The 23,186-nt window shown below is 41.8% G+C and overlaps 1 protein-coding gene across 1 annotated transcript in view; it reads right to left on the reverse strand.

Annotated features, from left to right (window-relative positions):
* The window catches only part of MAP2K6 (mitogen-activated protein kinase kinase 6), a 108,549-nt gene extending 87,214 nt beyond the window's left edge, over nucleotides 1–21,335 (reverse strand). The window contains exon 1 of the mRNA XM_004592952.4: nucleotides 21,011–21,335. Coding sequence (XP_004593009.1) covers nucleotides 21,011–21,026 — 16 coding nt within the window. The 5' untranslated portion in view covers nucleotides 21,027–21,335. The remainder of the gene's footprint in view (nucleotides 1–21,010) is intronic.
* Between the last annotated feature and the right edge of the window lie 1,851 nt (nucleotides 21,336–23,186).

Below are 23,186 nucleotides of genomic sequence, written 5' to 3' on the forward strand. Positions count from 1 at the left end.
GGGGAATTAAGTGAGATGTTACTTGTAAATACACTTTGCAAAAGGTTTGATACAAAGCCAAACTCAAAGCAACCAAAAGGACAAACTGAAACACTAGAGCCAAGCAACACAGTTAACGAACAACTAAACCAGGGTCAAACCTCTGTGTCCATCTGCTCGGTTCGATGCTTTTTCCAGTCCTTCAACTATTACAGATCTAGCTTTTCAAGAAGGCAGTGGTTCTCGAATATATGATTCAGTGGCTCTAAGAAAATCTTCTATGTTCTTAGAAAATCTTTCCCATTCCTGTATTTCTTTCTTTTAAGCTATTTATCTTTCTCCAAATAGCACAAGTTCTCCTGAATGAGTTCTCAAATTAATTCTATGAGCTACACAAAAATATGCTTTACTATTTCATTTTTCAGTAGTTGTCTAGATTCTAGATTTTGAAAGAAAACATACCGAGGAAAAATATGACAGATCAATACAAAGGAAGATCATTTGGCTATACAAAATGAAGCAATGTTACTGGTTATGAGAACTTGTCACTAAACACAAGAAGGCAGAAGCCAAAGGCAATATATTGTCTAAGTCCATGTACAGGTAATATGCATAATAAGCAACATTTTAAAGGCAGAGTGTAGGTTAAGTGGTTTCCAGGGAATAAAGTAGAGGAAATAGAAATGTCTTCTTAACAAGTGCAGGGTTTCTTTTTGGGGTGAGGAAAATGTTTTGTAATTAGACATGGTAGGGGTTGCACAATCTTGTGAATACACTAAAAGTCACTGACTTGAATACTTTACAAAATGATGAAAATAGTGAACTTTATATTGTATGTCACCACAATGATAGACAAAGAGAGCTTATGGGGATTTGGCAAATGTGGAAAGATGTTCTCCTGTGAGAAATGAAACAAGAAACTGGAAAAGGAGACTGAATTTACCGAAAAGACACCCTTCATTTATTTTACAAGTTTGCATAAGGCTAACCCTGGACAAGGATAAAAGTAATTCAATTCTTCCTACTGCATGCCAGGCACTGAGCCTGGCTCCACAGACAAAATTGAAATTTACGAGTGTTTCTTAAAATTCGTTCCAATGTGCAAATAACCAGAGGAAAAACCCATTCACTCATTTTAAAAATATATATGCTGAATGTTTACCAAAAAATCACAGTCACAAAACAAAAAATACAGCATTTACTCATTGATTTCCCTTGCAACTCCGCCCGGCAATTACCATACCCAGGTATGAGAAAAAGGAAGTACAATTCTTTGAAGCAACAGAGTCAAAGCGCTGAGCTCTTGCCAGGGGTGGGGTTACGGGAGCAGAAGCTCCAGGAAAAAGAATGGAATTTAGATGAGAACTGTTAATTTGCAAACTTGTAATCTTTCCAAAGCCAAATCCCCACTGAGGACAGAGAGCTGTGACAGCTGTCACTTCTTTTAAAGTGTTGTTTGCAGTCTAACGACCTAATGTTGCTGCCAGCGATCTACTTACCCTTGTAAACCCATTGCAAATAACTGAAATATATTTTAGATTTTTTTTAACTTTCAGAAACATCAAATCTAAACCAACACATAAAGCTGAGGCAATTGTCAAGACTTCCTGTCTTGCATGGGAAACTGACACAAAGGACATTCTTCTATCTATTGTTCATCTTTAATTCTCAGCACAGTGTAAAGGTGTGAAGGCTTTTGGAAAACAAGTAAATCAAGGTTACTACCAGCGTGTGCTTTAAGTAGATCATTTCTTTCCATTTCTTCCAAAAACTAGAAAAGCATGGATGATGTCTTTGCGATGAGGTGGAAGAAAGATGAAATATGGGACATATTTCAGCCTTTATCACACTTCTGAATTTTGGCTTATGCATTTGTACTACGTCTCTGTAGTGTCACATGTTTTGGCCCTAATGTATTTTTATTCAAATCAAACATTTCTTTAAAACAATAGAAGGGGGAACTGAGGCCTAAGAAGGTTAGATGATATGGATGAAAGCACAGGTCCAGTTAAAAATCCAACATAATCTATTTAATTTTTTTTTCTCTGACTTGTTGCTAAGTTTGTTGCTAAGAACTGGGCAAGACTGTAGATACAGACTTCCAAAATTTCATATTTAAAAAATGCAAAACACCACACAAAAAAATATTAAGTGTTTATGAAATTTGAAAAAAAAAAAACACATCTTTGGGTTTTGTTTGACATTTCCAATTCACCCAAATGCTCCCTCCACACTTGGGCAAGACTCGGTCAAAGCCTGGAGTGCTCCCCTCTTGCAGGAAAGAGGACAGACTTGCAGAGGTGCAGAAGGGCTCAAGCTCTGCGACAGAGGCTGTTTTTGACTCTGGAAAACCTCCAGCATGGCAGGCACTCAAATGTGAGCAGTACTAGCATGACCTCATAGACGAGGCGAATGGGAAGAGCCAGCAAGCTCCCCAGTCCTTGGCAGGCAGGATAGCGGAGTCAGCTAGCTAAAAAACAAAAAAGCAGGGTGAGGGACATGCCCAAGTGGATGAAAACTGTATCGTCAGACCTCAAGTCATGCCCTGTTAAACAGAGGCAAGTGCAAGTTGGTGAAACGCCAACAAAATGTCATTACGGGCTGAGTCATCAAGAGGTAGTTAAAGAAAACTATGTTCAATACCAATGAGCCCCTTTCCTACCAACACAAGTATAGTTTTTTCTTCCTTCTTTTTTCAATATAGTTAGCCAGAGACTTGTTTTAAAAAAAAAAGCTCTAGGCCAATTTGGCTTCAAATTCCATCCCTTGTCAAGCTCAGAATATTAATAAGAACTTGTTGCTAAGGGATATGGATGAAGAGTTGAGTCTAAAATATAAAAACCATGCTAATCTATCTGCTGTTTAAAAAAAATTTCCTCATAGTATTTTATACTATATTTGAGTCAGGTAATGAATGTGCCCTGAAATGCAAAGATTTCCTTTCCTGGCACCTGCCCATGCCTCTGACGTCATCCCTTCACTGCTCTGCTAGGTGACCCTTACATTCCTAACACAAAGAGTTATAGGATTTCCTGCTCCATAAACCAAGGCTGAGTCTGTTTTGATGACCCACTACCAACGTGCCGTCCTCCCATTTACCTTTGAAGATTGTCTCAATTAACTAGTTGTCCTTCGAGCTGTCACTAAACCACAAATACCAGCAGATGTATCTGTTCCCAGCAGAATGATCTATGCATTCCCCGATGCAGAGCAATAACCACACAGAGAAGCAGTTAATAAAACCGCAGGGACTGAGGCAATCCTTGGCTGAGTGGGTATGCCTCCAGTCGGGATGTCTTTCTCCTGTCCTGGAGCACCCACAATGGAGTACCTGGCTCCATTGCCCCGTCCAGCTCAGCTCTGGTCATTGTCAGCATTTAGGAAGTGGATCAGGATGTGGGAGTGCACACCCTCTCACTCCACGTGTGCACATATGTGTGTTTTCATGTATGTGTGCATGTGTGTGCTTCTGTCTCCCTGCCTGTGATATAAAATAATACTATCCCTTTGAAGTCCAGAAAATGAATAAATGGATGAACGACTACATCGAAGAGTGAATAGCCTCATTGAATCATTTAATCAATTAAATAAACAAAAGTCCTCATTTCTGCCATGCCTGTTGCTGCTTCTTAAATAAAGCCTCAGGGATTAGTTTCTGTGCTTACAGGAAGTCTGTAAGACTACCCAGAGGACCAAAGGTTGACTTAGCACCTGAGGTGCTAAAAAGAACCCCCGTTCTAGGATTTCAGATTTTTCATCCATACTTAGCTAAACACGATCTTCTAGTGGCTTCATCTTTCTTGATAATGGTGCTCCATCTATAGAACGAGCTGCTCAGCCTGGATGATTCCTGAGGTTTTCCCCACCGGAAGCACTGTCTTCTGCAGTCATACATATCTGTTTCCCAAATTCTGTATAACATTTACTTGGACAACTGTCGCGTCGCTGGATAATTCATGTTGTATTCATCACTTAGTCATTAGAGAATACAAGTTTGCCTTTTTCTGTTCCAGGAGCCTCCTGAGAAAGGCCACTGGCAGCAGGAGAAATGAAAGTGTGTACGGTCTGAGCCTCTTCCACTCACAGAAAGTACAAGCAAATACAACATGTTTCTTCTTTACTAATAAAATGTTCTTATTATCAACAGTAAGCAACTTTATAATGAAGTTTTACCGAAATGATGATGCGGGCGGAAACTGTGACACAACAACTCACGGCAGAGCTTGCGATACCAACATCCCATATCCGAAGGATGGCTTTAGTACCGGATGTTCCATGCTTCCAAACCAGCTGCCTGGTAATAATGTAGCTTGGAGGCAGCAAATATGGCCCAGCCACTTGGGTTTCTAACACTCACATCTCTGCTCCTTGTGTCAGCCTGGGATAGCTCTGGTTGGGCAAGTGTTTGAAGAGTGAACCAGCAGGTGAAAAATATCTCCCCATCTCTGCCTCTCCTTGTCATAAAACAATGATGCAAGACACCACAGGTCAGAACACTGCCAAAGCATCATTGACCCCTAACCACCACAGCTCATGCTTTCAGCTCTCTTGAAATACATTTCCTTCCAGGCTGCTGACTCTGTCCACCTGCGGCCCCCAAATCAGAGAAGCTGAACCTATAGAACCTCTGCATGTTCAGGGGGTCGCAGCACAGGCCCTCACACGCACCGGCATGAGTGCTCAGCTCTAAATCTTGAAACTCCAGCAGCCACTAAGCATTAGATTTTCTCCCTTTTGTTGTCTTTTTGTATAGAAGGAGCGACTTTTATCTCACTAGGGAGACTATAAGTAGTCAAAAAATGGTAAATAATAATAACAATCAATAGGAATAAATTTTAAAAGCAATACTGAAAAAAAATTTTTCTGAAACTACGAAGTCCAAAGGACAAAGAATGTGTGAGTTCCGCTACACCATGCATCTGGTGGCCAGTTTAAACAAAAAAGCCTGGTCTACAGAGGAAAGTAGTGAACTGAGAAAGCGCTCAGAGGAACATGCAGTGAGGGGTTTACAGAAGGGCCAGAGGAAAGCACGAGAAGGTCCGAGAATACATTACTTAGCTCCGACCATGCCCAACTGTGCTCCTCTGAAGACCACCTTACTTGCGGTAAAGCAACAACCAGATGTTTGCACAGATGCTTGACCTGACTTGAAATCACACTGTCGATGTGTTTATACCCACGCTTCCTGGGCCATGAGTGTCTTTTCATTCACATTACAATCCTGTCTTCACCATCAGTTACATCAAGTGGATATCTGATAACCTAAACAACTTCCTTTCTATTATTTAATATAGGTATTTTGATTTTCCACTATTTTGATTTTGATATGGCTCTGATACAATACATACAAATTTCAGAATTTAAATGAATTTCAGTCAAATCCCTGGCTTTGTAACTACTAAGTGTGTAATCTGGGAAGTATTACTGACCTGAGTTCTAACTGTCTCCATAAGGGGGACATAATAAGATCTATTTCTTGGGGTTTCGTGTGGGAAATGCAGAAGCTCCTGCTTCTTGGTTTTGGATCCACTCAACTGCAGCCATTGTGGCCATTTGGGGAGTGAACCAGCAGATGGAAGATTTTCTTTCTCTCTGTCTCTCCTTCTCTGTAAATCTATCTTTCAAATAAGATATATAAATCTTTTTGAAAATGGCAGAGCCCCATGAGTAGAAATATGGATCAAACACTATGGAAATTGTGCAGAGTCTTGATATTAATTACATGCTACCCCAAAGACTCAATCCCTCCACATCCCAGTGACACATTATCACATTGAAACAGCTGCATAGCCCTTCCTCTAGCACCTGCATTACTTGTACACAATTTGGCCTGGCACCAAAATGCCTCAGATCCTGGGCTCCTGTTTCACATCACACCATGGCACCTTCGGGCCTGAGAGAAAAACTGGTAGTTTCTGTCATAAACCTAGTGGCCTGACATCACAGCTTTAACCACAACTCCATCTTCCACTTAGAGAGCCATGAGCAGGTACTCACTATGGAAGGAAAGTCTGGGCTCATTTTGAACTATTTTCTATCTTTGTTTTTTGTTTGTTTGTTTGTTTGTGAGTACTCTGTACCATAGCTTTTCTATGAATGCTTATGCACACACAGTAGCCTGATGAACAAAAATTGCTTCTAACATTTCAATAAGTGAGGTGAGCAGTCACTGCGTACAGGCACGGCTAACCGGGAACAGAAACTTATTGGATGGCCTAGATTCTGCTGTTCAGTTTCTTCTTGAACCCTTCACTCTTTGAGCTCTTCTTTCCAACTGACCCATCTGCTTATTCTCTTTCCTCTCCTCCATCGTGACACATCGGATTCTTGACTTTCAGCCCAGCTTCTGCTGCCCACTTGTTCTTTAACTGTTTGGAGCAATTGTGCCAAGATCATGCCCCCGCATCTTTAAGGGATCTGCCTCCCCTTCCTGGGACTTTCTCTGAGCTTCTCACTTGACCCCAACACTGCCACCATCAACACCTTGTCATGACAATGTGACACCTGTTCTAAGCCAGAAAAATTCCCTCCCACTAATCTTACCCCAACAGTGGCTCTCCATTTTGTCCCCTCTTACTGAAGTGACTTCTGGTATTTCTTTTTAAAAGATTTTTATTTATTGTTATTGCAAAGTCAAATACGCAGAGAGGAGGACAGACAGAAAGGAAGATCTTCCCACCAATGACTCACTCCACAAATGACTGCAATGGCCGGAACTGCACGAATTCGAAGCGAGGAGCTTGGAATCTCCTCCAGGTCTCCCACGTGGGTGCAGGGTCCCAAGGCTTTGGGCCATCTTCGACTACCTTCCCAGGCCACAAGCAGGGAGCTGGATGGGAAGCAGTGCTGCTGGGATTAGAACTGGCACCCATATGGGATCCTGGCGTGTTCAAGGCGAGGACTTTAGCGGGTAGACCTCCATGCCGGGCCTGACTTTCTGGTATTTTTAAGCATCATTTAACACTGAACAGACCCAGATCTCACCAAGAAAATAAAGCTGAGTACTACTTTTAAGATATATGAAGAATAATTATAAATTACTTTTGTTAATAAGGTGGGACTTGATATTACAATTTTTACCACTTACAGGCTTTTCCTAAAAAGAAGTGCACCTGGCAACAGATCCTTGATTCTTCCCTTCATTCCCTAGTAAGTCTTGTCCCATTGGCCCTGGAACCACTTGTTACAAATAAAGAAAGCTGCCTTCCCCAACCACTAGGCCTGTCTCCATTGCTATACAACAAAATCTCTACAGGGACAACCACTGAGCCTGAGTTATAGTTTTCATCGCCACTAAATGTTAATGAAGCTTTGTGGCTCATGTATATGCATGTATATGTTTTCTAATTTAAAACCATCCAGTTTTGAAACATCTAGTCACTTATTAATGAAAGGGAATCAAGAGGAAAAGCAGGTCATCTGCTCCAAGTCTCCTGTTTTACTTTCTTTTTCCCCTGCGTAGCACATTTCAAGCGCGTTTGTACTATCTGCACGTCCTGCTTCTACCTACAGGCTTCCCTCACTTCCCAGGTTGACACGCACTTCACCCTCTTCAGAATCTTCACTGCCTCTGGTTCCAAACCTTGCAAGCAATTTGGCTTCATCACTGAGTCAGACAATGTCTCTCCTCCAAATTAAAACATTGAAGTCCTAACCACCAACACCTCAAAATGTGGCGCTTCCTTGAAAAGACAGTGGTGGCATATATAATGAATTAAGATGACGCCATGCTGGAGTAGGATGGGCTCCCAGCCTCAACATCCAGCTTCTTTATGGAAGGGGGGGAAGTCAGACACAGACCCGGAGATGCTGTATAAACCTGACAGAGAAGATGCAGGGGACGTGTCTAGAAAGGAAGGAACACCAAGAACTGTGCTCGACACATTTCACTTTTCAAGTATACATTTCTGAAATTATGATCATTTCTTTGCCAATACCGAACTTGAGTTTGGTAAAACAAAGAACCTTATAGAATTCTACTCTTGAGCTGAATAAATGAAAACTCCGGAGTACACTGAAGAGAATCAAGCCAGCAGATAGCAGAGGAGAAAAAGGAAACACGTTGTTCTTCAGAGTCCGCAGGGGGAGCCAACCCTAACAGCTTCTTTATCTTGGACTTCCCACCTCCAAACTAGAAGACATTAGTTCCTGCTACTTAAAGCACACAATCCGTCTTACTCTGTTACAGCAATCCTAGCAAACAAATACACCAGACTGCGTGCTTCTGGAGGGCAGAAATGAGATCCTATTCGTGTTTGTGTTATCTAGAACAAGGTTGGGATGCATGTAACATATATAGTTGGTCAAGAATGCTATTTAAACCCATCCATGAAACGCCAAGTCCTCCACTTCCCACTCCCCAGTCAACACCCGATTAGTTGTCTTGACGTTAGCTCACCTAATGAGAAAGATTAAAATTTTTGATGGAAGAAGTTAATCTTACCCTAATACAATACAAATTTTAAATTGTATTTTTCAGCCACTTCCAGAATCAAACCTGCATCGCTTTCCTACTTTATCAGTTCATTGAGGAGCAGAACGGTTCGGTGGCTTGCACAGCTTGGACTACCCCCTTACACACAGGGTCCCTCTGGCTTTGAACCCAAGATAATACAAGGAAAAAAAATCCATCCATTAATTAGCGATGTACCTTTCACTACATCTTTCTGAAATTAAAATTCCAGAAACAAGTGTGAGTTTCCTCACTGGTATCCAATCATATTCTTAAGAGAGTGAGTTTGGCAACACAAAGAACCTTCCAGAGCTCCATTCCTGAGCTAGGTAAAATGAGAGTTCATATTGTACAGTTTTCCTCTTCTGAAACTGACGTCAGATATTTCTAGAGGAGAGAAAAAAAACACTAAGAAATGGCAAAGGCAGGTTGGCATGTTAGCAAGTTATAAAAAATGAAAATTACAGCTGTGGCCATGCTCTGGAAAATATTCTCTGACCTAGCTAAACGTTGATTATTGAACCAACAGCTTGCTTATATAATTACAGTGTGTCTATAAACCTGGTTGATATGATAAACTTGTTTAACTATTAACCTCTAGAGTTCCTGGAGTTTCCGTGATACAAAAAACACCTAAAAGTTTACCAGCTGATATATTCCAATTGCCTGTTACGGGAAGCTATAACAGAGCATTTATCTTAGTAAGAACAGGAATTTCTTAGAAAACACAAATAAGGTCTTAATTTAAGGCCCAGATATTTTGCTGGGGTATTTTCTCTTTCATTCTTCTAAGAAACTGTTGTAACATTATTAACTGACTCTGAGTACTGAAAGTTTCTTTTGTTGCCACTGGATAGTCTTTTTCCAAACCTCCCTTCTGCTCAGGGCCCAGTGGCACACTGCTGGCTCGAGGCCAGTGGTCAGCAGTACAGGACTTCACATCCAATGCCTTTCCTTGGAGTCTCGTTGATGTTCTACACACTTCTCTGCTCTTCCTTCCTCCTAGCGGACTGTAAGCTCCTCAATGACTTGAGGGTCAGGCAGAGGTAAGCAACTGTCTGTTTCTCCGTGGACTACCACCACACAGTGCCTCAAACACTGAAACACACTTAGTATTTGTTGAATAAATGAGTATCAAACACTGGTCATGCATGACCTTGCTGAATCAACAGAACAACTCCATGAATGAGTGTTAGTTCCTCCATGCCAAAGGGAAGAAAACAGAAGCTGGAGGTGAAGATTTTTTAAGGTCTCATAGCTACCAAATCAGAGAAAGGAGTCAAACACATCTATTTCCTCCTGGCACAACATCTGAAACACAACAGTTGATTAAAAATGCATTTGGTGAATTGGTCTGTACAAATCCTTTCATGCAACTTCTTCCTCTAATTATACTTAGAGTCATTAAGACTTTTTTTTGTCAGAATGGCAAACTGGTGTGGGTGCAGCAAGGGGTGAAGAAAATGGTGAGACTACTTTGCAAGGTTTTAAAATCTCACAGAAAGGCCATGTCTGCATAATTATTAATTTTTAAACATATTAGTCTCGCTGGCTGTTCAGATTCTAGCCTTCTTTTTTTAAGTGTGTAACTGTTTACTTGGTTTATTTAAAAAGACTGAAACAGATAGTGATATTCCAACTGCTAGTTCACTTTTAAAGGCAGATTTAACAGAATAAAGGAGAGACAAAGAGAAAGATCTTCCATCCACTGATTCACTCACCAGAGGCTGCAATAGCCAGAGCTGAGCCAATTTGAAGCCAGGAGCCAGGAGATTCCTCTGGGTCTCCCACACCAGTGCAGGGTCCTAAGGCTTTTGGCTATTCTCTACTGTTTTCCCAGACCACAAGGATGGAACTGAACAAGAACTGGAGCAGCCAGGACATGAACCAATGCCCATATGGGATGCCAGCACATGCAACATGAGGATTTAGCCACGCTGGGGTGCCTCCTTTTTTTTTTTTTTTTTTTTTTCAGTTGACATTCAAACTCCATGCAAGAGCGATGGCTAGGATCACCTGAGGCCAAGAGCCAATGACTCAATCATGTGAGTGGCAGGGCCTCCAAACACTTGAACCTGCGGCTTCTTAGTGTGCATGTTAACAAAGTTGGAATCAGAAATAGCCTTGGGACCTGAGCCTGGACACACCACGGTAGACTGGGGGAATATTAACTGCTGTTCTAAATGCCTACCCCAATCTCACTCTTATCTGTAACTCATCCCATCCCAAATGCCACTGGAGCAGGGGAAACAAATAAAGGGAACAGATAACTCGAGGCTTCAGCATGAGATCATTGGAGACAACTGAAGTACAGCTATGGCTGATCTGTCTGGGCTACAGAGAAACCCCAGAAAAACTCCGTTGGTTTAAATGAAAATCCATTCCTACTTACTCCCATACCCACCACCATGAAAAAAAAAAAAAAACAATAACAACAAAAAACACACAAGTCTGATTTCCTCTACCATTGTCCAGTATAGCAGGAAAACAGCATAAACATGAATTCATTCATCATTTTCAAGGAAACTGCACTTGTAATATTTACATAGAAACAACCAGGAAGAAAGGAAATCACAAAACTCAAAGAGCACTCGCTATTTTGGCCTTACGGACACTGCCACATTGGCCATGTTTTTATTGCTCTTATAAAAGAATTCAAGTTAGACAGGGAACGTAACACACGAGGTGTGAGTTTGCTTAGTTCCTAAATAATACAACCTACAAGACAGGAAGTGGAATCAGTATTTGATACCGATGATTTAGGAGAAACTTCCTATAGATACAGAAGAGTAGTTATCAGCACACCAACTGTAATCAGCTTCCTTCAGCCAATGGGCGGGTTGTACCTGGAATTCAACCTTAAGAGTCAAAATGAGTCACACACAGTACTCTCTGTGGTCTGCAGACATTTAAAGGGACAGGTCACAAGGAATCTACAGAGCTAGACGCAAGTCAACCCCTGTTTGTTATCGCTCATGTTCCCAATAGGCCAAAACTTAACTAAATTGCTGTGGAATCTCTTCATGCTTTCTATCTCCAACCATGTATTTAACATCATATTTTGGCTTCATTGCTCTAGCAGTACAGACAGAAGTTCAACTTCTGGAGTCAGACAGACCTCAACTCAAGTTCCCGCTCTGCCACCATCTGCCTGATACATGAAGCCAGTTCTTCAACTCTCTGGCCTGAATCTGCTCATCTAGAAAATTGCCACCATCTCACGGAGCCCCAGTGAATGAAAAGTGTGCTTCACCTCTGTTACCAAGCAGAATACCCAATGGCGATGAATTAGCACTTCCTTGTAGGTGGCTTCAATTTACCTCGTGCTGACACGGTAAACAGATCTGGGTTTGTCCCACCAAAGCAGCTGTCTTCACAGGACTTCCACCTCCGTTCATCCTCAGCACAGTGTCACAACCTTCCCTCAGAAACCCACACAATACCCATTACTTAGGTAACGTCACACAAAAGTATATTCAGACTCTCAAAGAGTTGTCCATCTGGGATTGCAGGGTCAATACAAGAAAATAACTCTAACATTTGTAGGGGATGAAAACTGGAACATGTGTGGATAAGACAGAGGCAGTCTAACCTTGGAGAAACACTTCAGTCTTCACACAAAGAAACTGTGGGAGGTGGCATGTGGTGCAGCGATTTGTCACAGCGTCCAGTGCCTGTGCCCCATATGGAGCTGCCTGAGTTTTAGACTCTCCTCCAGTCCCAGTTCCAGTTTCCTGCTAACATGCCTACTAAGAGGCCGTAGGTTATGGTCAAGCAGATGGATCCCTGACATCCACTTGGGGGATCCCGGATACGCCCCCATGTCCTGCCTTCTGCTTGGCCTCTGTGCTGCTGGCACGAGGGAGTGAAGCAATTGATGACAAGTTCTCTGGCTTCCTGACTTCTACCTTCCAAATACTGTGAGGATAAACAAATGAAAACTTGTTTAAAAGAAGCAATGATGGCACCCCCTCTGAAGGGGGTCATGATGATGGCCAACCAAACCAGGTAACAGCACTCCCATTAAGTTCTGTTGTGGCTCATTTACGTTCCAAAAGTAACATGAGATCAAGAAGCAGCAGATTAGGAGACACTCCTCCCCACACCCCCAAAAAAGAGAGTTATTAAGCACTTTCTCATTGGAAGAGACAGAAGCAAAGAAAAAATGAAGCAAACAGGAAGTGCCCAGCCAAGGGGGAGGACCCCCGGATGGTTTAAAGGAGGCGGATAACTCAGTTTAGCGGAAATGAGCAATGACCTGAAATTCTCCTATGGTAAGAGAAACACCACTCAGACATTTCCTGTGGCCTGGCCAAAGCGATCGCTGAGTTGCAGGCCAGTAGTCATCCAGGTTAACAACTTCTAAATCAAGTTGAAGACGTATCCTGAGAGCCCCAGCATGGAGACTGCCCGCACTAGAATGAGTAACCTCCCAAAGGACAAGGTCACAAACTTTTTCTGGGAAAGAATAGATAACAAATAGCTTTGGTTTTTATGGGACATGGAAGGCTGCGAGGATTTCAAATTATTCTGAGCCCCCCAAAACCTGATTTAATTCCATTTTTCTATTAACTTTTTGCAGGATCCACCTACTCAGTGTCTGTCACCCAACTGCATCACATAAAACAAAAGAGTAGCCATGGGAAGCACAGAGGGGAATAATCATGACTGTGTCTGTTAAAATGTTGGTTTTTTTGTGGATACTGAATTGATCTCCAATTATTTTAAAATGGAGAAACCAGTTCAGCTTGTGACTTACAAAAGACGGTACTGTATCTTGGCCTTGAGCTAGGGTGTGCTGGGCACGCTTTGGCCACATTGGCAGGGCTTGGCTTCTGGATCTACCACTTGCTGGCTGTCCAGTAGTAGGCCAACTGATCAATGATTATTTTCATCATCTGTAAATTAAGGATAATGACAGTATCTGCTCCCACCACCACCACCACCATAAGGCACATGGAATATTTGAAAGCATAATGCAAGAAAAGTGGCAGTGTCGTGACATGATGATGATGATGGTGATGTGATGGCAGTGGAGGTGAGAGATTGTGCCCAGGATAGAGATCTGGGGTTGACAGCTTGTACGGAGAAGGCTGATCTCAAAGAAATGAGTGAAGGAGAAATATGCAGCTTAGACTGGAAAATCCATGGAGGGGGAACCCCCACAAGCACCTGTTTAATGCTTCAACCAGAGCTGAGCTGACTGGATTATGCTCATTTGGGACACACTTCTCTGGTGTGAAATACCCTCTACAATATGAAAGGTACCTGCACGAGGTACCTTACTACATGGACCAGCTCAGCAAAGGAGAAGGCTCTGTGCAGACCCAGCAGGAAGGTGAAGGGCAGCAGCCACAGGTCTGGAGGAAGTGTTGGATCCTCTCCTGCGGGGCCATGCTTGTGTAGTTCGCACATCTTACGAGGGTCAAGGATTGCTTAGAACTTTCTCATTGCCCCTGACAGCCCTCAGCAGCTCCAAAGACTTAAAAACCAGCCTGGGGCACCGGAGCAGGACACAGACATCAGAGTCAACCCTCCCCTGCTTGGATTCTTTGCACACAGCATCTTAATTCTGCACACTTGAAACCTATTGAAGGACTTGTAGCTTTAAAAACCACTGAAGGGGTCTAAGTAGGAGAAATAGTACTTCTTTATCCATAAGAACCTGTTTTTCGTGCTACTCTTTTTTTAAAGATTTATTTATTTTTATTGGAAAGGCAGATATGCATAGAGGAGGAGAGACAGAGAGGAAGATCTTCCATTCACTTATTCACAACCCAAGTGGTCACAATGGCCAGAGCAGAGCCAATCCAAAACCAGGAACCAGGATCTTCCTCCAAATCTCCCAGCGGGTGTAGGGCCCTGGGTTGTCCTCCACTGCTTTCCCACGCCAGAAGCACAGAGTCCTGGGAACCGAAACCGCCAGAACACAAACCGTTGCCCATATGGGATCCTAGCGCGTGCAAGGCGAGGACCTTAACCACTAGACTCTACTCCGGACCCTCACGGTACTCTTGAAATTTTAAAATAATTACACAAACATATAATGAGGATATTAATGCAAAAAAAAAGAGCATAGAAAGAAAACTACATTATAATTTCATTACTTCACTCCTCGTAGAAAAATCAAAGAATGAAAGCTGTCCCTACTCATAAAAGTATTTCCACTGTCATTGTTGAGCATCCATTTATAAGCATGATGCAAATAACTAAATAAATAATAAAACTTGAAATTCAAAGATATAGGAGCCCACTTTGAAAAGTTCTTAGAAAAGGGAATTGGAAAGATCAGCTTTATTTGGGTGCAAAAACAAAACAAAACAAAAATGAAATCCATGGGCGGTTTTTCAGAATTTATCTTTGCCACAAACTTTTCAAACATTTTGCCTATGCATGAGCTTCAGAATGCTCTGCAACAAAATAAATGTGCTTATTAATTGCACTTTCCCCCAGGCACTATTCAAAATCCCCCACGTGTAAAAATTTAGCTACTACCGAGCAGGAGCTTTGAAACAAGGTGTTTCAAAGAAAACAAGCAGCACTCACTGTGGCTAAAACTTGCAGCAGCACCATGTAGCACTGGAAGGCAAAAGGAGGGTATTTGGAAAACAAAATATTCTTTGGCAGAAAACTGGTAAGAAATCTTACTGCCATGATTCCTCTAGCACCATTTCTTAAGCAAAAAAAAAAAAAAAACTGCTCCCTGCTGATTGTACCATCAGGCCCCTTATAGCCTGCTCCCCACAAAAACCAACAAAACACAAATGTGAAATATAAAAAGGTTCTTAAGGAAAAAAAAGATGTCAGGTCTAGGATTCCTGGGGTTGGTGTGGCTTAGTGAGAACTCTTGGAAAAGAAACAGGAGACCGAAGAGTACCTGTGGCTGCCCCGCCGTCTGGCGACTCACTCCAAAGCCTCGGTGAGCTGGCTTGTAAAACAAGGAGACTGGACTTCCTAACTCCCCTCCTTCCAGTTCCGTGACTTACCATCAGGAGGCACAAAGAGGCAAATTTACTACAGCTGTGTTATAGAGTATGTTTTGTTGGACTGACCTGGAAAATGCGTGATGTCATCACAACTTTCCCCTGCCTTAAATGTTTTATTTATTATTTAAATTATTATTATTTATTATAAGATTTATTTATTTAACTTGAAAATCAGGGAGAGAAATAGATGGGAGTGACAGAGATCTTGCAACTGCTGGTTCACTCCCCACAAGGACACAACAGGCCAGAGCCCAACCGATCCAACACCAGAGGTTTCCTCTGGGTCTCCCGCTTGAGTACTGGGACCCAAGAACTGGAGCCATCCTCTGCTGCTTGCCAAAGCCAAAGGCAGGAGGCTGGGTAGGGAATCGGAGCAGCCAGGACTTGAACTGCAATGTCCCTACGGGATGTTGGCACTGCAGGTAGAGGATCAACCCAATATGCAACCACACTGGCCCCTGCCTTAATTCGTCACACAAATCTAGAAAATTTAAGTCAAGTGCCTTTTGCAATTAGGTATTACACAGGAAGCAAACAAACAAGAAGTAAGCTATCCAGTCATACAATGCATATAATTCAACCAGGACCCATGCAAATTATTTACTCACGTAAAAGTGATTTTGCCTGAAGAGAGTAACAGAAAATTCAGGAAAGTCCAGAGTTAAACTATGTCCAAAATTTGGATTTTACTCTAAGCATTGCATTTTCTAATCATTCTCATGTGGTTCTGAATAGTTATATACAGCATAAACAAAATGTGTTTTTAAGATTACATTTTGGTGAAAATGGAAACTAGATGTCATCAAAGAATTAAATTATTTAGATGTATGGAATCTAGCTTTCCTATATGATCTTTCCTGACTTATCTTACACAATCTTGTCAATATCTGTTTTTACTTTAACTATAATTCAAACTCCAGATTAAAATTTAAATATATACTTATGAGAACATAAAAGAAATTCAAGAACCCAAAGCAGAAGTGTCAAAAGAAGAGTGAAAAATTAGACTTGACATTAATAAACAGAAGTCACAGCAAACTTAAAATGTTTTATCAGGTTGTCAAAGTTTTTTTTTTTAATTAATATACCCAGGATGCAGATAAGCATGACTTTTCTGGAGAGTAGTTTATTTGGCAATGTTTATTCTACTGATTGAAATGAGAAAATGGGAATTCCAAATATTGTTAGCAGGAATAAAATTCAGTGTTACTTCTCTGGAGGCAATTTGGCAGCATAACCAGGCCTGCCCTTTGGCCCAGGACTTCCACTTCCAGGAATAATTATAAAGAAATAATTGGGACAAATGTGCAAAAGTATACGTTCAAATTCTTTCTTGCAGTGTTATTTATTGCTGTAAAAAGTCACTGGCAACAATGTAAAAATCGAAGGGGAGACTGGGTTAAAATAAAAGTGGCTAGGCTGTTACAAATGAACACATGTAACTGTGAAACAAAGTAAGCATGCGCATGTCACTGTGGGAAGATGTCTCAGAGCCATGGTAGAGCATCAAAAGGCAGGTTGCAGGGATCACACATACCGTGTCTACACCACAAGACGTGTGCGTGTGTAGGTACGAATGCACAGCCCCAAAATGAACTAAGCAGTAATTTGAGCTTTATGTGCTCATTCTGAATTTCTCTGATTTGAATTTTTCAATGAGTGTATTTCATTTTGTAGTAATAATTTTTGAAAATATTGTCCAAAATGTAAAGAAGCGAATGGGCGTCCATCATCCGTAGTTTCACTGCCTGGAATCTAGTCTAAGGTCATCATAGGCACAAGAACCAGTGAACCAGGAAGATCATCATGGCAACAGTCATACTACTGAAAATTGAAAAGCATTAAGATTCTGCTCAAATAAAAATAATGGAATTGGATATTATAACTGTAAAATATATCAACTTGCAAATGGTCTGTGGCATATTGGTAAGTAAGATAAAAGTAACAAATATACATTTGGATTATATATATATATATAGTTATATATATATATAGTTATATATAGTTATATATATACTTATAAAATGGAAGAAAAGCTCACCAAAAGATATAGGCCAAACTATATACTTCAGTAATTAGAAGTTCTTGTTCTCCTTTGCTCTCAAAGGCTTCCCTAACAAGCAAGTATTATTTATACCCTTTTTTTATTTTAAAAATATTTCTCGCAGATCTTTAAGACTGTTAAGATACCAGAGAATAGTTCATATTAATCCATGAAAAACAAAAGGATAAGAATGTCAACCCCTTGCTCCAGCAGTACAGTTACCACCTAAAGACCCTCTGAAGCCCCCTTCTGCTAATATCTTGCTTTCCACACCGACTGCCACGCTTATAGGAAACAAGTTGAGGCAACCCAGGGCACCTATTCTGATTTTACGTCCTGAGATGTACGGGGTGATAAAACACTCTGGCTCAGATTACAGGCCAAGCATGACAACTCCGTCTGCTACAACCTCACAAAAAAATTCACACAGAATGAGAAACTGACACATTTCATTTCCCAGAGTGGGAAGAATTCCAGAGGCAAAAGATTCAGTAGAGTTAAGCCCTCTGCTACCACTCTGCTATTTGCTTCTGAATCATGTCTTAGAGGTATTCCTTACCAGATTGACTAATTACTATATGAAACTGAAATAAATCCATTTTTAAAGGAGCCTACGAGAAGTGAGAAGAATATTCTCACAATGTCAGACTTTTTGTATATTTTCAGGTAAACTGGAAAATATTACTCCTTCTTGCTCCCTCCTCCCTCCTTCCCTCAAAAGATCATTATGGCAGATAACAATAGCTGTTCTCTCCTGGCTAGTGTAGATGACACATTTTTCCTGTAGCTTGTCTTCCTGTAATGTGCAGGAATTCCGGCACTTTCTGGGTGCCCTTCCTGTTAACTTACATTTCAGATTTCCTCAAAAGGCATTCTACTGTTTTAATACTTGAAAAATGTCAGCTCAACTCCAGACGGCTAATATAAACAAAGCTGAAAAGCATATACCACCTAGAGTTGAAACTGTGGAAAATACAATTTCTTTTTAAGAACTTCTTTCTCAGAATCTCACTGTTTGTAAGACTGGAAAGAAGTTATCCAATCCTTCCAAGTCCCAGGGAGTCTGTCATTCTTCGCGTCTTCTGTGCCTTAAATTAGATGTCTGTAACACCAAATTATAGTGATCCAAAAAGTTTGCAAAGGTCCTTGAATTGAACATGTTGTTAAATTTTTCAGTACTATTAGGTTGTGCCTACCTTTCACTTTTCCTACAATTTTGTTTGGCTGCTATATGGAAAAAGAAGTTTCGTACTATTAAAAACAAAAAATGTGTTGGGCCGTTTCAGGATAGCATGGCTGAATCAGGACAATTCCACAGAGTCCTGGCCAAGACACCCCGGTTGCTTCTGAAGTGATATCCACTTCTTTGTTACCAAATTTTCCTTTAGGACAAAAATCTCATCATCAGATCAGATGCGTGTTCCAAAAGGGCTCCACTTAAGGAAGTGCCTCTGGGTAAATGGGACTTGATTTGAGGTCCACCAGCACTTCATCCAATATGGTCACCCCAAAAGGGAAGAGAGCCATGCTCGTGTAGCTCCTGGAACTTCAAACTCAAACATGTATTTTACTCATTGGGAGCTACTTTGGGGGATAAGCCCCAAAACATGCAAAAAAGGAATCAGGTTTAGTTCAGATGCCCAGATCCAAAGATAAGATCATTAAGATCATGCTAAGCAACGTCTCTTTCTGGAAACCTTTCTAATTCTCCAATTGTTAGAATCACTTCCACTCCTGAACTGTGACACTGCTGTTTCTCTTCCATATCTGCCCTATTATCTTGCAGCCTAGAAGTTTGCTCACAGGTTCCCTTTCGGCAATCAGATACTAATAAATTTCCTGCAGGAAAGGGTTTCATCTCGAATAGTTTAGGTACCCCTAAATTCTGTACACGTGCCTGCATACATATATTCACAAACATATAAATTTACAAGTGAACATAGAAGAAAATGCAGGAGGGAACTTTCAAAAGACTAATGCAGATACAAGACATAATACTGACACCTGTATGGAACTGAACTGAGGAGTTAGAGGATATCCACCAGACACGAACTAGACGCCATCCCTTGCTTCCACTAGACCCCAGGCTGCCTCGTCTAAAATACCATCTCTCTGTACAGTTAAGAACCTTTAGGTTTTCCACAATGCCAATTTTTGGAAGTTTTCTGTCCCTCTTCACTACATTTTTCATTTTCCCCTTCCAAAGGAAAGCAGAGCCCCACTGTGAACTCCTGAGAAACTATCCTATTTTTCGGGGACTGTTGGGATAGAAGACCTCCTTCCGGAAGAATTAAAAAGCAATGCCACAACGTCCAAAAAAAAAAGTGTGGAAAAGCTTATTTAGACACTTTAATTTCACCAAATCTTACTCAAATAGAGCCCCAGGTGGCCTAACTCATTAGAACCTAACTCTTCTCACTCCATACATTCTCACTTGGCATTTGCTTTTAATATGTAAAGCAGGAATTGTTCTTAAACAAGTGACTTAGGAGCCTTATAGACAGCTTACAGCATAAGCTCAGCTCTCTGATGTCCTGTCAGGGGAAAAAAAATGTTTTTTAATTTCCTCCCCAGGATGACATTAAGCCTGCAAAATACAACTTTGCAATATATATATATATATATATATATATATATATATATATATGCAAAAGAAATTACCGTAAAGAAAGCGACAATAACCCTGATCTTCCGACCTATTATAAGTGATTAAATATGTTCAAATATACGCTTGACGGATCTCATTATGCTCGTCAATGAAACAGTGCAATCACGTCATGTTACTGTTGTGCTGAAAAGTAGTTTCCCCCCCTGGATATTTCCTCCCTCGACATGCAAAGCATCTACCAAGTGGGCAGACACAAAACATTTATTTAGGTCTCACTGCTGTGTCTAAATACAATGCGCCAAAGGCAATCGGTGTGAAGCACAGAATCTCCGGAGAGCAGGACTTCTAATCTGCTTCATTGTAATACGGTGTTATTCACACTTCACCTTACTTCCTTTAGAAATCAGAAGTTGCCTCCTGCTCAAAGCGATATCAATAGAAATTTAGCTAAATACTGACATTCATTTCCCCCAAGGAATATAAGATTACATTTATTTCCCAGGAGTTCAGCTCAACTTTTACCTTTCATCTTTATCTACAGACTTTTGAAAAGTTCGTATTCCTGTTGCACACGAAATTGCTTATAATATGCGTGCATACTAAAGAATTTTACAATTACATAAAGCATTGCACATTTAGACGCTACCAACGTGCTCTCTTTCCTGACTGTGCAAAAGGCAGAAAGAGCTCAGTAATCCCAGCAGAAGAATGCAAATAACGTCAATGCACAGCTGAACTGCAAGCCCTGCCTTACAGGAACTCTGTGTCTGCAAAAAAAAAAAAAAAAAAAAAAAAAGGCACATACTAAACAGGAAATGCAACTGAGCTGTGGAAAACCTCAAACTTAAAAATGCAATCGCCAGGCGAACATTGCATCCGTGCATTCATAAATGCATGCACAACCCTTTGCATTTTTGCAAGTAATGCAAATACACCCTTACCTTTCGACTGAGACATTTTCCCCTTTCCTTTGATGGGGGAGGGGAGCACAAAAGACTTTGCCTTGCTTCTCTTCTGTAGCTAGTTTTGCAACAAAGATGCAAGCTGCAGGCGTGCAATCTTCATGCAAGTGGAGTTTCTCTTTACCGATGCAGCAGCTGGGCTTTCAGGGAATCGAGATGGAAATGCACACCTTGCAAAACAGACAGGAAAGTGATTTTTCCTCCAGTTGCAACGTTAGGGAAGGCTGTGCTGCAGCTACATGATGGGCCAGGGCTGGCAGCTAAAAGCTCCAAACTTGGAACTGAGTATCTTAGTGCGCAGACGTCCTTCCTGCGAAGGACGCGAGGGCCTCTGGGTAGTGTAGTCCCCACGCGGAGTCCATGGGGCTCCGGTTTAAGGAAACGTGGTCGTCCGGGTCGCTGAGCGAGCTCACTGGGTTCAACAAAGACTGCACCAGGTAGACAAGTCAGACACACACGCACTAGTAAGTGACGGACGGAAAATTGCAAAGTCAAGGGAAGGGGGGATTTTTTGCTCCCCAAAAGCCCCTGAAACAGCTAAAGAGTATTAGGTTAAAGAAAGAGCATTTGGCTGGCCTGCACAGTCTGGGTGCTGAGTCGTGATTCTGCCGCTCCAGAACCTGCACAGCCATTCCTGCTTGTAGGCTCCCTGCTCCATTCTTTGACAACTTTTTTTTTCCCCTCGCTCAGAGAATTTGTCAGTGATTTGGCGTGGCAGGGAAGAAAGTTTTCTGGAGTAAGAAACGATCCATAGAGCAGTTAGTTTCAAGGACCCTGAAAAGTCGACCCAGGATAGGTGCGGGACGAGGAGGCAGGCCAGTGCTCATACCTTACAGGGTTTCAGGGGAAGTTTTGCTTTTTATATGTCATCCAAGAAACCAGCAGACGTGACAAGCAAAGATGTTTAGACACTTTTTTTTTTTTTTTTTTTTTTGGACCAAAGATGGGACAGAGAGCCTCTGGCCTAGGGGAGAAAGTGAACTGTAACCTGGAGTAAATTATGTCACATATCTTTTTTTTTTAAGATTTACTTATTTTATTACAAAGTCAGATATACAGAGAGGAGGAGAGACAGAGAGGAAGATCTTCCGTCCGATGATTCACTCCCCAAGTGAGCCGCAACGGCCGGTGCTGAACCGATCCGAAGCCGGGAACCTGGAACCTCTTCCGGGTCTCCGACGCGGGTGCAGGGTCCCAAGGCTTTGGGCCGTCCTCGGCTGCTTTCCCAGGCCACAAGCAGGGAGCTGGATGGGAAGTGGAGCTGCCGGGATTAGAACCAGCGCCCATATGGGATCCTGGGGCGTTCAAGGCGAGGACTTTAGCCACTAGGCCACGCCGCCGAGCCCAGTCACATATCTTGAATAGATGAAGTAAAAGCAAGGATGGTTGTTGAGTGCCTGTGCCCAGGCCCTTCCTAAGGCCTTGGATGATCCATTTTCTCTGGGCTGCTCAGGAGTAAAAGGGACAGCAGTGTCCTGGCGGGAAAATCATTGATCCTTCACAAGAGACCACGGAAAGAGAGTTCTTCTAAAAAGTTCTTGGAAAGAAAAAAAAAAAATAGAATTAAAAGATAAGTTTATGTAGTTGCAATTTTTTTTTAATCATTGCATTGCTTTTCTTTTTTTTCTGTCATATGCACCCTGAGAGCTGTTTGCAGTTCCCTCAGAAGTGTGGATTTCAAAAAATGTTGGGAGCCAAAAAGCCTTTTAATTCCATTCTCCACCAGGTTGTTGGAGGACCCCCATGTCTACAATAATTATGTGCAAGGACTGGAGGGCATGGACTGAGATGAACTGGAGGTGTCACTGAATAAACCAGATCTAGAAATGTTCTTTTTCAGGTTGAGAGGGAAGGATTGAGGGTGTCAGGCCACTGGAAGGCAAAGAGGGCCTGGCGGCGCTGGCGGTGGAGACAAGGGCGATCCATTCAGTGCCCTTCCTCGCAGGCGTGGTGGGGGGAAGCCCAGATGGGTGGGTGTCGATTCTACAGGGTCTTAAAGGCCTACAGGCGTTTGGACTTTATTCCTTGCATACTCAAGGTGGTGGTGAAAGGGTTTTGAGGAGGGGTGTGGCCGAATCAAAGCATTGTTTTAAGAAAGTAAATATGCCCTGGGCAATCAAGTTGAGCTAGAACTGGGAGAGGCTAGAGATAGGCC

Source organism: Ochotona princeps, chromosome 17 (assembly GCF_030435755.1).
Source record: "Ochotona princeps isolate mOchPri1 chromosome 17, mOchPri1.hap1, whole genome shotgun sequence".
Classification (NCBI taxonomy): Eukaryota; Metazoa; Chordata; class Mammalia; order Lagomorpha; family Ochotonidae; genus Ochotona; species Ochotona princeps.